At 32.8% G+C, this 17,812-nt stretch overlaps 2 protein-coding genes and 1 non-coding gene across 4 annotated transcripts in view; 2 read left to right on the top strand and 1 right to left on the bottom strand.

Annotated features, from left to right (window-relative positions):
* Positions 1 to 2,133: 2,133 nt before the first annotated feature.
* LOC117101114 (histone chaperone asf1b-B-like) lies at positions 2,134 to 12,469 on the top strand. 2 transcript variants are annotated; one of them, XM_033241002.1, is made up of 6 exons: positions 2,134 to 2,320; positions 4,553 to 4,683; positions 6,077 to 6,337; positions 6,962 to 7,077; positions 9,077 to 9,253; positions 9,592 to 12,469. In XM_033241002.1, exons 3-6 carry the CDS (start codon positions 6,229 to 6,231, stop codon positions 9,826 to 9,828), a joined length of 639 nt encoding a protein of 212 aa, XP_033096893.1. In that variant the 5' UTR covers positions 2,134 to 2,320; positions 4,553 to 4,683; positions 6,077 to 6,228; the 3' UTR covers positions 9,829 to 12,469. The 2 variants fall into 2 exon arrangements, with proteins under 2 accessions (XP_033096893.1, XP_033096892.1); XM_033241001.1 differs by lacking the exon at positions 4,553 to 4,683.
* Positions 12,470 to 14,014: 1,545 nt separating this feature from the next.
* Positions 14,015 to 14,086, bottom strand: Trnac-gca. Its single transcript has one exon. It is a non-coding gene; the product is annotated as a tRNA-Cys (tRNA).
* Positions 14,087 to 14,264: 178 nt separating this feature from the next.
* The window catches only part of LOC117101112 (WD repeat-containing protein 63-like), a gene marked incomplete in the record, with an annotated part of 18,349 nt that continues 14,801 nt past the window's right edge, over positions 14,265 to 17,812 (top strand). Inside the window, 4 exon segments of the mRNA XM_033240998.1 lie at positions 14,265 to 14,408; positions 16,820 to 17,025; positions 17,439 to 17,498; positions 17,596 to 17,783. Of these exon segments, the coding sequence (XP_033096889.1) occupies positions 14,350 to 14,408; positions 16,820 to 17,025; positions 17,439 to 17,498; positions 17,596 to 17,783 (513 nt within the window).

Genomic DNA, 17,812 nt, shown 5'->3' with positions numbered 1-17,812 from the left:
TACTATAAATTAATCAACAATCATCTCATTAATCACACTATCGTAAATTGGCCTATTGAAGCATTATTGAAGTATTATTAATTATTCACTAAAGCATTATTCGAACACCTTTATTATTATTGTTATTATTATTATTTATATATATATATATTATTTATCAACCATATTAACATTGAAAATATTAATATGCATATGTGGATAAAATTATTGCAGAAAATAAACTTATAATTTATAAGATTATTTTTTAAAACAGAATCAAATAGATAGTGTTTTTATTTAAAAGCAGGTTTTTTGCATGGACGTAATTTTATTTAATATGCTGATTATTGCTATTTCATTAATTAAACTATCGTAAAATTATTATTATTATTATTATTATTATTATTATTATTATTACTATTATTATTATTATTATTATCATTATTATTATTATTAAACCAAAGAAATTTTACATTTACGACGTATTGTTGATTTAATATGCTGAATCATTATTATATTTCTATAACATAATCAACAATTATCTCATTAATCACACTATCTTAAAACATAATCAAATAGATAATGTTTTTATTTAAAGGCAGGTTTTGCATGGACATAATTTTATTTAACATGCAGATTATTGCTATTTCATTAATCAAACTATCGTAAAATTATTATTATTATTATTATTAAACCAAAGAAATTTTACATTTACGACGTATTGTTGATTTAATATGCTGAATCATTATTAATGGTATATAGGCCTACCTATTATATTTCTATAACTTAATCAACAATTATTTCATTAATCACACTATCTTAAATAGGCTTATTGAAGCATTATTGAAGTATTATTAATTATTCACTAAAGCATTATTCGAGCATCTTTATTATTATTATTGTTATTATTATTATTTATTTTTTTAATATATATTATTTATCAACCATAATATTAACATTGAAACATGAATATGCATATTTGAATAAAATTATCGCAGAAAATAAACTTATAATTTATAAGATTATTTTTTAAAACAGAATCAAATAGATAACGTTTTTATTTAAAAGCAGGTTCTTGCATGGACGTAATTTTATTTAATATGCTGATTATTACTATTTCATTAATCAAACTATCGTAAAATTATTATTATTATTATTATTATTATTATTATTGTTGTTGTTGTTTGTTTATTTTTTGTTTTATGTATATGCCTAGGCCTATATAATATATATTGTATACATTTAATAATTTAATTAGAAATTATTATTTAAACTAATTGTTGAACAAATATAATATAATGTTAAAAATAATATAGGCTAAGCTAGACCTAATCAATTATTGATATAATAAAGGCAAATATTTAGAACATCATTAATACAACACCAACACTTCATGACAGTCCAGCCCTCCAAATCTTGTTTTAATAAATAACTGAATTCACTTCAATCATATATTTTGATCTTCATTCATTACTATTATTATCATTTACTTTTTATTATTATTTATTTAATTATTTATTATTATTATTATTATCTGTATTATAATTATTATTATTAATATTATTATTATTATTATTATTATTATTATTATTATTATTATTATGCGGCAGTGCCGATAGAAAACAGCAGCTTTTTTTGGCAAACTGCGGCAGTGCCGATAGCCACTACCGTCATGGCGGGTTGCGATTTTTTTTTCCGTACGAAACATTTACATGAAACTCCACTCGGGCCGTCTCGGCTGAATCGACCCGAAAATCTCATTGCAGAATTCAGGAGGTCAAAAGGGTAAACATAGAAAGAGCAATAATTGTAAAACTCGAGCGTCACGACATTGCGAAGTGTCTGCTCTTGCTCCTCGTATCGTACTCACTCGAGTCAACCCGAAATGGCCCGAGTGAAGTTTCATGCAAATGTTTCGTACGGAAAAAAAAATCGCTGGCGGGTTAGGCCTATATATCAAAAACATTATATTTTTAAGACAGCAATGATAAGGTTTTTAAAATGTAGTATTAAGTATATTAATCTTTTATGAGTCAACTAAAATCGAGTTATTATTCCTAATTTTATATTATTTGTAAAAATATAAATGTAAACAACAAAAGAATACAAAAAATAAAACTAGCCTTGGGCCTAGGGCCTATGTTGATTGACATTTTGCGCCAGTTTCTCGTCCTGAACTTTAACCTCATTCACATTTCGCGCGATTTGCGATTTGCAGAAAATTTTGGATTTCTTTGATAAGGAGGAAGACTGCAGCCTATTTACTTACAATGCTTGCTTGATAATTTACATATAACAAATAATATTCTGATGAAATCATCGCGCCTTTGAAAAGTTTCAGGTTTGTTTGGTATAAGCATAGCCCTAGGCTTAGCCTAGCCTAGCCTAGGCCTATACTAGGCCTACACTTAGTTAGCCAGTTAGGCCAATGAATGTCTTGGTTGTCTTGACTGTGACGACTTGTGTTTGCCTGTGTAACCCACTCTTTTGCCTGTGCGTGCCTGGCGTAGGCTAGGCGTAGACTACACAGAGGTTAGGCTAGGCTTTGCTAAGGAGGTCTAAGCTAGCCATTGCAAAGGCTAGCCTAGGCCTATAAGCAGCAAAAAACAAAAACCGCAAATACAATCTTCAAAGAATATTTGGTCATTAACATTTCACTCGAATCAAGAAGAAACAATATTGCCATATATTATACTCTATATAGGCTAGGTACGTGACAACAAATTTTGAATGCAAGGAATTCCTTTGCAGCCAGTAAGTACCATTTAAAAGAGCATTGCCATTAATTAATGTAGCATTACATTGATACCTATATCCTCCGTCAAATATCAACAAAGTTACAGAATTTAAGAAATTATTAATTATGCCTGATTTTGGTCCTTCAAAACCAATGTAAACAATTATAGAAAATTTTCTTGAAAAATTATCAAAAACTGCTTTAACTTCTTTGTTTTTTAGACATAATGTATTTCAATAAAATATAAAGAATTTGAAAGCATGCAACGAGAGCAAAAAGGAATTGTGAAGCTCATTAAAATTCAATCATTTATTAATTAAATTATAATTAATTAATTAAAAGTAACTAATTACCATTATAATTATATAGACATAACTCAATGTATAAAGACATATGGTCAAAAAGACTTTAAAAAATACAAGATTTTAAAACTAGATATGAAGAAATATATTAATTAGACAAAACTTTTTTTATTCTTTGTTTCGCGTACTAATTTTTTTGAAAAAAAAGAGGACGGAATAGAAGTAAAAATGAAATAAAATAAAATTTTAGTTTTCCTATTTAGCAAATAGTTTTGCCAGGAACATCCAGACGGAGGAGAAAATAAAAATAAAATTTTATTGGTGAATGTAAAATAGGATGGTTAAATGCTTTAATTTATATTATTAAAAGAAATATACATATCTTATCTTTGGCGATTTCAAGGCAGCTGAGGGCATAATTATAAAGAAAACATTTTATTTTTTTTCCTGAAATTTCCACTTTTTCGTTGCGGTGGGTGCACTAATTGGCCAAAATTAAAATTTATTTTTAATATTCGAAATCATCAATATTTGTAATCGGCGGGTTCGCTAAACAAAGTATAACAAATCTGGCCTTGCAGTGTTCTCCCAATTGAAAAATTTTTACTGGTAAATTTGTCCATAAAAATTCAGCAATGCATGCAGTGTGAGGTGTTACCCCATTTGAGTGGGGTTTAATGAAATGAAGAAACCAGAACACACATTCATAGCAATAGACTGGAAAGACATTACTGAAAGAGAGCCAGCCTAGACTACCTAGGCCTAATCAGTAGTTTTTTTTTTACAAACTCAAAATTTTTACTGGTTGGCCAGTTATTTTTACCGGTAAAATGGACGGCTAAGACGGCTTCGGGAGAACGCAGCCTTGACACAAATTGTTTTCAGAGCAATATAAACTTGGATTCAATTAACAAAATAAAACATAAAATCGTGACACTGTATATGTGTTTTGTGATACCTGTATGTGATTGCAGCAAGACCAGACATGCTTGACATCAGCCTGCACCACAAAAACAGATAGATTTGGGAAATTTCCATTAACAAACAAATTTAAATTTTTGGTCAAAAACAAGGTTTCAGTGTTCAAATTAACTAAAATATATTACACACAGTTGTGGATGAGTATATAAACTAACAGAATAAACTGGTTTTAGAACAAAATAAACTTGTCTTCTTTGAAATAATTGCATGTTTTTGACAACCAAAACTTTTGGCAATAAAGTCACTCACTTTGCGAAGTTGAAAAAAATTGGTTTGATGATGAGGTCAAACAGGAAAATGTGAACTACATCATCAGTATTTTCGGGTCATAGTGAAAACAATAAGTATGACCTCTGCAGCAAAAATAGAGGGCTGTGCAGACAGTCAAGTTGCTGGCAGAAAATGATAGCGGTACCATGGTATCACGCTCTCAACAGCGGATAGTCGCGTACCTACATATAAAACTTTTGTAGATTTAATTAAATATTATAAATTAATTATTTTTTGTGTTGTAAATTATTGTTATAAATTCAACTATAACTCATTCTTATAGGTCAATTTAAAAAACTTATGAAGAATCTATGTTATTGTAATTGTATGAAAATCAGCCAAAAACCCCTACTTAGGGGACAATTTCGAGTTTCACTGCCGAAACTACTGTGTACTGGCCATACGTAGACCCAGGTAGAGGGATAATTATTTGTTTAATCATTTTCACTTAAGTTTTTTCATTTAACTGTATAATGTTTTATTCAACTAATAATTTTATAATGATCATCACATATTTTTAAGTAGTTTCTAACAGATTATTCTATTTAATATCCTTGTACGTACTGTACATAAATACATACTGTACTTACTGTTACTGTACGTATATGCAAAACTTAAATTTATTTCTTATCTAACTTTCATTTGATAGGCCTAACTTATTTATTTGTTAACCATTTCTAATGTTCATACAGGTAAATGATCATCGTTTTAATCTTTGCATTCCGTTAATATTATCAAACATTTTAATTTGTTAAATAGATTATAACATTTTTTTTGTTATAATTTATAAAGAATTAAAGAATAAATAGAATCATAATCATATATGGGAATATATATATATTTCATATCTGGTGGTAGCCACTGTGTGCGCTGAACCGTGAAGATCTCTAGGTCCCAGCTGGTTCCCATCGCTGCCTCTCCTTGTGTTTCAGCTGGAAGGCTGAAATACAAGTTAGCACACCGTCTTTCAGATGAGACGGTTAAGCTGTTGGTCCCTTGTGCATCTATGGCCCATGTGCATGTTAAAAAACGCAGTACACTCTTCGGAAAAGAGTAGGGGATTGTCTCCCAGTGTACTGCCCAATCACTACCAGAAGGACCCCACTGGAAATAAGTCTTCTAGACTTTTGTGGGCTATCCTTGGTGTTTACACCAAATAAATCAAATCCAATCCAATTTATTGAATTATACTCCCTATTTCACTTTTATTTATTTTTATTCTACAACCACTTGACAACCTGTAAGAAGCATATCAAGGAGCAGTATACTGTACTATCAAATGACATTGAGACAGTTTCACCAAGATGAAGTGAAAATTGCTTATCTAAAAGCTGCCCAGGAATTAACTGAACTGCAAGTCATTGCTTAATTGTATTTTTATTATTTTTTTTATATTTTTTCAATACAAGTGTTTGATCATACTGTTCGTTTATGTAGGTACAGTATATTCTACAAAGGACCTGATTGTCTGTAAGCGCAGGGTAACGGGTTGTATGGGGTAGTACATCTGGGTAACTGCCTACTCGTCTCGAAAGATGTACTGTTCTCGTTAAAGTGCACAACATCCAAATTGTGTACACTGGCCTACGGTTTGTAGTCCTTATCTGAGAAGACTTGTTCCACCACCAGAACCACAGGCAAGCGTGCTCTTTAAATCAGCGCCGATAGGTTCCGGTGCCGCTGCCTTAACTACTCGGCCATTCGACTTGCCTATCATGTACATGCTTCACTGTAATTTTTGATACAGTGGAGTCACAAAAATTTATGTTTGTTTTTATCACTAAGCACAGTTTTTGTTCTCTTCCAGGTAAAATTGGTTTGAAATATTTGTCACTCTCAAAATGTATGTTATGCTTAAATAAACTAGAAAACTTTAAGCATTGCCATACAGAACATTATTTGTTTATAATACTCACCGACGACTGAAAGAAACTAGTACATGTAACCGGAATCTCTGAAATGGCCAAAGTTCAAATTACCAATGTGCGGGTACTGGACAACCCTGCCTCATTCCTGAATCCATTTCAATTTGAAATCACATTTGAATGTTTGGAGGATTTACCTGAAGGTTGGTTAATTGTTTGATTTAATTCTTGATTACTATGTAAGTAGTGGTTCTTCTAATAGACTAGTTTGGCCTTTGACATTTTCTTGTGTAATTATTTGTGTGTTTGTGAGTAGACCAGGTTTGTAAACTCAAAAACTGTGCACACAATCTTACTGAATTCATGTCATGTATTTAGTGATGGGCATGTAGATGTGAATAATCATCTTTACATTTGTTTTTAAAATTGAACTTGTATGAGATAAAACAATACTAATGGCTAATTCCCGCAGCTTAGAGAATAGTAACAACTATTATTATTATTATTATTATTATTATTTAAAAATTATTTAATAATTATTTTTCTTATGATGTATTAAGTAAAGCTCATCATTCAGGAATCTCAAAGATAACAAAATCTTTTGTAGAATGTCAGAGGTGAGAGAAGCAATTCAGATAAAGTGCCTCGTTCAAGGACATGCAAAGTACACACAGAAAGATTGAAACTCCTTATCTTGATGTTGGGACACCAAACCGTTCCTGCTGCGCAAACTGCTTTTTTTTGTATCTTGAATATTTTCATTACAAAAGCTCTGACTTAATTTTGAATTTGACAGGCAATTTAATATCTTTTACAATTTAATTCAGATTTAGAGTGGAAGATAATTTATGTAGGTTCGGCAGAAAGTGAAGATAATGATCAGGTTCTTGATACGGTTCTTGTAGGGCCAGTGCCAGCAGGCAATCACATGTTTGTTTTCCAGGTAAGAAATTTAGGAAGTTGAATATAATTTGCTTTATTTAAGAAACAATAGTATGGTATTTGTTTTTTCTGTGCTTTTTCTTTAAACTTTAGGATCAAACTTTTTTCACAGCTGTTTGTGATAACATCTGTAAAATGAAACAAATGAGAGCTTGTGTCACAATAAATAGTTTGATTGTTATCATTGTAATCTTTGATCAACAAGTTATTACTGCCATTTACTACATCTTTGTTATATCCAGTTCCATATCTACACTGGTGATAATGCACCTTTTCTTTGTGTACTGTCCTCTTTGGAATGAGCTTCCCTTATTTGTTAAAACTTTGAGTAAATTAAATACATTAAAGTAAATTTTAAAACATATTTATGCAATACACTCTCAAGGTAAACTGCACCTTTGATCATTGTTCTAAAAAATGTGCATTATAAATATTTGTGTATTATTATTGTCATCATCAATAATAATACACAAATATTTATAATTGTGTATTATTATTGTTATCATCAATTGTGTCAGACATCTGTCCTTTGTCCAGAACTTTGTATTTCAATGGTAACCCTAATAGTTAAATATTAGAGTAGTGTGTCATTATCAATCAGTCAAGGGTGGGCATAAAATAAGCCAGAGGGCCAAAGGCAATTTTTGAATTAACACAGAGGACTGCACCTAAACTTTAATGCTTCCATTGTGCTTGCAAGAACCTTCATGCCCTGCTAATATACCCATTTATTCTCAGTTTTAATATTAATTTTCATACATGATTGGCTTCGGGCCGTAAAAACAAGTATTTTATAGTCATAAATTGTTAGTGGACCATGCACATAGGGTTTTTAATTTATTTTTGCAGGCCGCAACAAAGTCACAGACAGGCTGCATGTGTCTACAGTCTGCACTTTTACCGCCTATGTTATAGACTAATGGACCTATTTATCCTATTGCTTTACTAATACTGCCCTCTGTTGGTGACTCTTTTAGAGGATTTCCCTAACGTCATAGTAACTAGGCAAGGCTTAGCGATTGTATAGAGCAAAAATCAGCAATTTTTTCTGTTAGTGATTGATGTACTTGGATAGAAGAGGATAGCAGGATTGTTTATATAATAATTAATTAATTAATAAATAATATGAATATGAGGAAAGACTTTTACTAGAAACTTTAGCAGCGCAACCAGTAATGCTAGGCCTAGGTCTGCAAACGTTCATTTCGGGTTTGGTCATGTACATGGACCCCCCACTCATATTTCAATATCCCTACCCCCATCTTCTCTATTATTATTATATTATATTATTATTTCATCAAGTGTACTAGTTTTAGTGAAATATATCATAGGTCCAGTAGTCCACCCTAGTTAGAAATAAGCATATGTAGGCCTAGCTACAGTAGACTTGCCCTCTATTGGGGGAGGGGGCTTGTGATAGAAGCCGTTCCCCAAATTATTACCTTTGTGACCTTGGGCATAAAAAAAACACATTTTATTTCTGTAGAAAACAACTTATTCCACATAATGCGTAACATTTATGAGCATAGGAATTTTTTTAGTGCCGTTTACATGGGGTCTATGGGAAAAATGTACCCTTTTTTGGCCCCTAAATTGCAATTTTGGGGCACATGACCTTTGACCTAGGTAAAAAAGTCGAACAATTTTGCTATTTTTCGGAAGCCCAAAACATTTTACCCAACAATCAAACCCAACATTTGCAGAAAGTTAGTCATAAAAATTTATTATGTGTTTTTCAGAAACCTACTAAAACCCTTTATGGGGCCCCAGCGACCTAGAATAGACCCCCTTGGGACTTCAAAGGGTTAAGTTTTAAGGTGGATAACTGATACAGCATGGGTCACAGAGTGCTGAATTTCAATCTGAAGTTTTATAGTACTCATTATTAAAGCATGGATCACAAATAGATTACTGGGTTTCAGTCCACTACACCTTACTTTAGACTCAATGCAACTCATATTGTTCTAATATCTAATTTTTTTAAAACTTTATTTTCAAAGGCAAATGCACCAGATATTAAGAAGATTCCAATTCAAGATTTACTTGGTGTTACTGTTACACTAATCACGTGTTCCTACCGGACACAAGAGTTTGTACGAGTTGGTTATTATGTAAATAATGAATATGATGACCAAGAAATGAACGAGTCTCCACCCTCAAATCCAGAGTATGATAAGGTATCAGACATTTGAACAATTATTGAGTGTACATCAGGTAAAATAATGTAGTGTTGCCCAAGCAATATACTGTATTGATTTTATCAAAGTATTTTGGGCTAAAAATTGACAGTCATCAATAGGAGTTGAGCTGTAGCATTCCAAATCCTGGCCTCAATCCTTACAAATATTGTTAGAGAATTAATATTACCAATTATCATTAAGTGGATTTCTTTATTGAATTTTAATGTTTATTTCCACCATATATTTTATTTAATCTTCTTTAATTTTAGTTAATTTACATGCTTTGATTTTGTTGGTTATTTTTTATATAAAAAAATGGTAATGTTTTCTTTTAGATACTTCGGAACATCCTGGAGACAAATCCCAGAGTGACAAGGTTTACAATTGATTGGGAACAGAATCCTAATAGTGAAAACATCCCCCCAGCATCTGAAAACCAACAATCTTCAAGTTCTCAAATGAATGGTGTATCCTGCACTGATGTTGCCATGGAGAAACTAAGTAATGATGTATCAGTAAGTGCTGATAGTAACAGCAGTCTCCCAGAGTATGTTAGCGCCATGCAACATTGATGCTAACACCAGTCTCTCAGTACATTAGCACCATGCAACATTGGTGTTAACATCAGTCTCTCAGAGCATATTACCACCATGCAACATTGATGTTAACATCAGTCTCTCAGAGTACATTGATGCCATGCAACATTGATGTTAACATCAGACTCTCAGAGTATATTAGCGCCATGCAACATTGATGTTTACATCAGTCTCTCAGAGTATATTAGTGCCATGCAACATTGATGTTAACATCAGTCTCAGAGTATGCTAGCAACATGCAATATGGATCATAACAGCAGTCTCCCGGAGTATGTTAGCGAGATGATGCAACATTGATGTTAACAGCTGTCACCCGGAGTATGTTATCAACATATTTTTTATCTTGTTGATTTTAATTTGCATACAAATATCTTGATTTTGAATATTTTGGAGATTAAGGAACAGCTTATTTTAAGAGTAAGCATTTATTTACTCATTTTGGAAGAAATACCTGTAAAATACATTCATACAAAAATGAGAAAAACACATACAGTGAACTTAACAGGAAGGTACTTTGTGTATAAGAATGATTTATTATTAAAGTCTTTTGATCAGTTTATTAAAAAAAGGATGATTAAGCAGTACTGTGAACTGAAGGGGATACCTGATGTGGCTAATAACAAAAGCTATTAACTGTAAATAGAACAGTGATCATTCAGTGATGCTGAATATTCACAAATACAACACAATTGATAAGAGCATTCTGACCTGAATCAACATGTGAAAAAAGCAGATATTGTTAATCTGCGGGAAAAAAAAAATTGGTGTAGAAAACACCTTCACTAATGATATACAGTACTGTGTGAATATTATCTATTACTATAACACATTGTCACTGTCAATTCCAAGCGTACTTGTATTACAGTGTGGTGCTGTGCACTTCACTATGGGTGTACATTCACATAATAAGATAGCGATTTCTGCGTGAAAATTCTGTAGTAACGCAGTGAAGGACGCCCTCTTGCAATTACAATTACTTTTGAACTTTGACATCTATGATCTCAGTGCAAATTCTGGAACAACCACCATAGTAACAACTAGGACGCCCTCTTTCATTTACAATTACTTTCTATTGTTTTTTGCATGAATTGCACTCTTCTGTTTGTTACATGCATACCGCGGAGAAAGCTATCTTCTTATAAGATCTTTGATGTGAGCTCAACAAGCATTTATCTGGCAGTGCAGGAAAGATTGTTTTACATTCCTTCCAGTAGATTCCTTCATGAAGTTAGTGAAAAATTTGCTATATAACTACATGGAATGTCATAGAGGACAGCATTAACACTTGCGATTTGTTCCTGCAGTATATCAATATATCATTAGTTTAATAATATTTAATTCAATGTTTTTAAATTTCCTATTACCAATTCCATTTCTAATTTTATTTCATGGGTACTGTACTAAGCTGACTCAATAGTGAATTTTGTCAGACATGCATAAAACAACTGTTACCACATATTGTATTTTACAAACTCAACCATGTCAGTACTGCCCTCACTATTGTGTTCACTGCTGTAATTTTTTTTTGCGGAAAAGATCACAACCATGGTTGGACTGGCAAGGTTAAAAATAATCCCAATATATTCTCTCAATAATTATAATATTCAAAGATTTGGAGGATTAAATTCAGTTGCTCATGGGAAAATCAAAATAATCCCAATATATTCCCTCAATAAGTATACTATTCAAAAATTTGGAGGATTGAATTCAGTTGCTCATGGGAATATTTTTATACAGCAATAAAGTAAATCAGTGGTCAAAAAATTGCACTACCTTGTTGCTTTTGGATTAATTAAATATAGCACATTAGTAAGTACATCATTTTTAGTGTAACTCCAGTGTATATACATGATTTCTCTGTTAACATGTGTACCCATATTTTGTATATAAATGGTTTCTCTGTTAACGTGTGCGCCATATTTTTCCCCAGTATAAATAACTTAAGCCGGGCACTCATTGCGCATGACGTGTGTTGGCTGACGTGAGTCTATAAAGAACGCAACATGACGACGGACACAAAATGATCCGTTAAGACTGTCACCGACAATTAGCAGACGATGTCGCGTTGTCTATCGCTCACAGAGATAGACAACGCAGTGAGTGCCTGGGTTTACAGTGCAAAACTTCAGTGTATCATAGCAAAGAGAACTCTGTTGCACAAGCTGACCAATCCATGATTTAGAGGATCTAGGGTTTTTTTGGCAAAAAGGAGCCCAAAATACTTGTAAGATGTTTCAAAGGCACTAACTTTTCAAGCTTTTACTACAAAATTTTGTAACTTAACCTGGATTTTAGACCCGTGGCAACCATTTTATCAACCAAAATGCCTGGGAGAGATGGAGGCACAGACTTCATCTCTGAACTGAGTGTGAGGGCAATTAGTACATTTAAAAAAGAAATCTGCAAACCTGGGCAACATGAATTTTTTTTTGCCTTATTGTAGTTCTGTACTGTATATTACAGTAAATGCTGTTGTTTTTAGTGTTATCTATTGAGTTTTTGTATCTACCATTCTGGAGGATTGTTTAATACTACATGTTTTATTTATAATGTAGATAAGGCTGAGATTGATGGAATAAAAAGATACATAATGCAAGTCATTGATGTTAAATACTTTCATCCAAATACTGTATTTGTCATTTGTTTTTTGAACATACTAATACAGTACCTTCATATGCTTGGCTTTTGAAATCCCAACAATTTTATGCAGTATGTTGTTTACCTTATTTTATTTTAATTTTATTTCAAATGCCCAGGGTTGTAGCTAATGAAAACTAAGGGTGGGGATAGAGAACTCTAGATAATGCGAGTGGATTTTAAGGATGGAAAGTGGGTTAATAAAGGTGGGTGGAAGGTCATGGAATTACATTTGGACTGGGTGGAAAATTTCAAGGCTGGGTGGCCCCGCCCACCTCCACCCACTATAACTACATCCATGAACACCATTTAACAGTTAAAAGCCAATTACAGGATTACATTAATAAAAATATTACAAAATACAGTACAAATTAGATATTAAAACAAAAATACTTGTGTCCCCAGTCTTTAAAAAGTAGTTAAAATCACCTTAATGTGCGAGTTCGCCTCTCAACTGATCATCGAACCCCCTACTAAACCTTTACGCTCCCATCATCACCCTCACTACAAGACTTCTAGATACGCCACTGCGCAGATACAGTACTACTGTATTGATGATTAATGATGGTGAAACATGATGACGACAATCTTGTTGATTTATGTTTATCTAAAACTGCCGTAATATGGAAACCCCTAATACAATTAAATTATCAAATACCTGCAGTAGTGCATTTAAGGTTCATGTATGTTATTAGCTTCCAATAACACAAAGATTGAAACAAAATACGTTTTTTGATGATGGTTGATTATACTGATTGTTTTGCTCATTTTGAAGTAACAATTTGATTGGTTAATAATTATTATGTTTAACAAGAGCAATTTAATATTTATAAATTTTAAAATAATAATAATTTTTATGAATTTTTCAGGGGAAAATGCATCTTTAAAATCTAATTTTTAACTGAAATAATTACTGTACTTGCATGGAAATTTAGGCCATGTCAAAAAAAAAATAAAAAAAGCTTGGTTAAAATCAATAAGATATTAAATACTTATGTCAAATACAAGCAACAACTGTTTATTACTGCACTGTATATCTATATTATAATAATCATAAATTTCCATTATATAACAGTAGGCCTAGGCATCACGTTGGTAATTGTAACATTTTTGATTTTAAGAATTAAAAAATTGTGGGCTTGAATTGGACGTTCAGGATGGGATGCTAAACAAGTGTTCTTTAAACAGGGATCTGGTATTCATGTACAGTAGTTTCCGGTCCAGTAGGAGTGCACTCGCATTTTCAGTTCCTATTTAATACCATTTCAGAGCACTTCGTAGACATATTTATATGGATGCAGTTTAATATAATTATTTTGCTGCGGTTAATAATCTCAATTATATTTATAATTGTTTCCTTTTAAATAGGCAGGCATCAGTCTAGGCCTATGACCTTTAACACACGTCCATTTAAAAGTTGCCTGAGGAAAAAAAATGTAATATTTTGGCTAGAGAAAAAAATTATATAAATAAAAGAATCCAAGTTCTCTAATGAAAAAAAAGGATTAAAAAAAAAAAAAGCTGGAGGGGACACCCGGATTTGAACCAGGGACCTCTCGATCTGCAGTCGAATGCTCTACCACTGAGCTATATCCCCTTCCTTAGAAAATAGGCGATTATTGTTGAGTAATAAACCTACCCACTATTACATTATATGCCGCGTAGCTTAACCTAGATACTAGCTGTAGAATCGTTTTGTTTTAAATTTTTTAAAGAATTATCTAAAGCAACCTGATCCGCAAAATCCCTTTAAGTCATTAATATAGCGTGGCCGCCGTGGGTGAGTCCTGAGGAGCTCAAGAGTCGAACGTCATCCGTCCGTCAGAGCACGATTTTCATTAGGTTAGGGGACCCTTTTCTATGGCAACATCATTTGGACGCTACGATGATCGTCGTCGGCAGGCTGCACAGAGTGGACGGTAATGTAAGTTAGGGCCTAGGATCTAGGCCTAGGGGTTAGTTTTATTTTGTAAATCATTATTATTTATATTAACTAGGCCTAGGCAGGCATGGCCTATAGTTAAACTAATGCCCTGCTCAAATTCATACATACATAGGCCTTGGCTACAGCCTACTAAACCTGTCCTAGGCTAGGCCATAGCCTAGTAGGGCTAGGCTAGCCTAGGCTAACCCGGCCTACAAAGTCTGGGCAAAGTAGGAAGCATACTGTACTGTCCTAATTTCTAGCTAGGCTTAAGCCTAGGCTCAGGGTCCTAGACCTAGTAGTAGTAGGCAGCCTAGTAGTAGGCCTAGGTAAAATTAAATAGGCGAGAATGTATCAGTCAAGACGTTTATAGGTGGAAGAGTCTCTTCCACCTATAGGGACCTAAACGTCTTGACTGATACATTTTCGCCTATTTAATTTTACCTAGGCCTAGGCCTACTACTAGGCTGCCTACTACTACTAGGTCTAGGACCCTGAGCCTAGGCTTAAGCCTAGCTAGAAATTAGGACAGTACAGTTATGCTTCCTACTTTGCCCAGACTTTGTAGGCCGGGTTAAGAGAGTTCAATTTTCAAAAAGAGAAAGAACATAAAAGTTTGTTAAAATATTTTAGTTAAGGCCAAATATTAAAATATAATTATTTGCTAGTTTCACATCCCAGCACTCATCAAATTTTGGAGCCTCATGTATGAAAAAAAATTACAATTTTTGCTATTTAAAAAAAAAAAAAATTATTTTTCCATGACAATAAAAATCTTATTCCCGGCAAAATTTCACTAAAAAATATTTTTTAGAAAAATTGCATGCATTACTATTATTAGCACATGTAAAATAAATAATTGGTTAGCATCCCCTCTCCACCATCAGAGAGGCCACTGACCCGATTTTTTTTTTTCAAACACTCACAAACTCCATTAATATAGGTTTGTTTACCACCCGTCTGCTCACTAGCCAGACCAATTGCAGTTCTATGCTCTACTGTTGTTCTGTACTAGGTAAAAAATAAAATAATGTAAATAAAAATTATTAAACGTATACATTTATCCAGTATCATTCATGTGTTTTTCCCACGATATGGTGTGAATGAGGTAGGTAGACCCTCCATCTGTAAAAGTCCCTCTCTGGACTCTATTTCAAATTCCTGGATCCACCACCGTAAACTTTGATATGTTATGAATCTTTTCAGCTCTACAAATAATAAGGAAGGATAGCTTTTACTTTTCATGTTTCTATACAGTACTTTATTTTTCATGACCTTGTGAAATATAATCTGTAATCAATTAAATTAGTCCTCTAGTCTATTAAAATGCTGTAGCTTCTGGTGGATTCGCCTTCGGCCCCCACCAGGGATCTGCCCCTCCATCCTGCTGGGTCCTAGGCAAATCTGCCCTGGGGACCATGGCCGCTCTTTGCGGCCTTGTGGAATGCTCTCGCTTTTGTGTATACTTTATACAATCGAGTGTCGAAGATAGGCAGGGTAGTTGTTTCGTGAACCCGCCACATCCTTATCTTCTTATCTATTTTTTTTTTATCTCGCCCACCAATGCCATGTACATTCATGATATGTAAAGATATTTTAAATTATCCCACAATTGATTAAAAAAAACATCATTAAGTTTTACTGAACTGTTTACATCGCCGATACAATCGTGAGTGATAAATAAAGTGCGCCCTTTTATTGATATTAGTTTTTGTACTTTGCATCTCGCACACTGCAGTCGATCCAGTAGGCCTGAGATATGTGTGTTTAATGGTCAAAATCTCAGTCAGTGCCCCAGATTTGAAATAATTAAAATGAAATATTATGTAGTGTGTCCATACAGTACTAGCAACTGAAAATATCATGTCAGCCGTGTTTATGTCTGATAGATAACAGAACCTACATTAAGGCAAGGCTAGGCTAGGCTAATGTTTCTGGCGCCTACTATTTTTCTTTGCAGACCTATCACAAAATCATCCACGTTTATTTTTTGTGAACACAAAAAAAATCTAATTTCAGTCTTATTTTATGTCTAAATTCAGTTAAATTAGCAATTTCGTATTATATTTATAATACTTATAAACTAAAATTTTGCCGTTAATGGGGCATAAAATTAAAGTTTATCACTAAAATTCAAGATTCTATATAATAGGCCTATGCTATGTGTCAATGTTGTATGACCATGCCATTTTTAGGCCTAGGATTAAGTTTCACGTGTTTGTTATTGCCCCTGAATATGGGTATCCCTATACAGGTGACATCCCTATTAAGGGGACACTATTTGATTCTGAATGTGTTCCCTTAAATAGGTTTTCTACTGTAATACTGTATTTGAACTTTATTTTCAAATACATCACACTAATGCAATTTGTTGAATATTCTCTGCATTTCTTCCTATGTATTTAGCAAACACTGTTACACGATGGCATCCAATGAAGATAATGCACCTACACCACAAACTGAAGTAAAACAGGCAGAAAATGATTCTAGGCCTACATCAAGGGCCAAGAGTGGAACACTGAAACCACAAGGTGGTGAAAATGTACCTTCCAGACAGGGTAGTGCAAAAGCTTCAAAGCCTTCAAAAGGCAAGAAGACTTCACAAAGCAAAGGTTTGTATTATAAAAAAATATTATATAAAAGAAATTTATGCATGACTTCAATGAAAACAGTTTACTACCGTAAAAAATTAATTTTCTGATAAAGTGACATAGAAAGAAATCAGAAAAAGTTCATTCACAGAATAATAAGTATTTTTTACACTGGTACTTGTGTATGTCAGTTCCAAATTTGAACAAGTTAATAAAAATGTTTTGCTATTTGCATTTGATCCTAATCGATCTTGTATTTTAGTTGTATTCAATAGGCTCAAAGTAACATTTTCCATAGAATATGAATTTGTTATATTTTCATTAATCAGTCTTAACTACTTGATATTGTCTAATTATTTACTGCTGTAATATCTATATCTATGTGTTCAACCAAGTTAATGTAAAACTTACTGATAATGTTTTTTAATATTTAGGGAAAGCTAAGAAAACAGAAGTGGAAGATCAACCTTCAAAAGATGCAGCTGAAGATAAAGGTATATTCAAATGAAAATTGTGTAATGGAATAACATTCTGTAGGTTCTTTGCGATGGCAATCAACTTTAAACTATTCCTTACTTCCATGCTCAACAGATAGCCTTCCTGAAAATGTCATCCCAATCTTCCTCTCATCTAAAAGTCAAGAAATATTTCACTGTGCAACTGACGAGGAAGTAACTATGGAGGATCCTTTCAAATTGATTTCAAAGGAAGACATTATCCAAGATCTGAAGATGAGGGCAGGTGTCTGTGACTTTGCACCAATAAAGCAAAAAATTCTGGTAAATATAGTCATATTATTCAGCATTGT

The sequence above is a fragment of the Anneissia japonica genome, unplaced genomic scaffold (genome assembly GCF_011630105.1).
Source record: "Anneissia japonica isolate Jap-2015-1 unplaced genomic scaffold, ASM1163010v1 scaffold4054_len1135799_cov195, whole genome shotgun sequence".
Taxonomy (NCBI): Eukaryota; Metazoa; Echinodermata; class Crinoidea; order Comatulida; family Comatulidae; genus Anneissia; species Anneissia japonica.
The sequence above is the reverse complement of the archived record's forward strand: the minus strand, read 5'-3'. Positions and strand labels throughout refer to the sequence as shown.

Excerpts from the sequence above, each read along its gene's own strand:
- LOC117101114 (XM_033241001.1), top strand. The coding sequence starts at position 6,229 with ATGGCCAAAGTTCAAATTACCAATGTGCGGGTACTGGACAACCCTGCC. Across the intron at positions 7,078-9,076 it reads ATCACATGTTTGTTTTCCAG|GCAAATGCACCAGATATTAA; the intron begins GTAAGAAATTTA and ends TTATTTTCAAAG. Across the intron at positions 9,254-9,591 it reads CAAATCCAGAGTATGATAAG|ATACTTCGGAACATCCTGGA; the intron begins GTATCAGACATT and ends GTTTTCTTTTAG.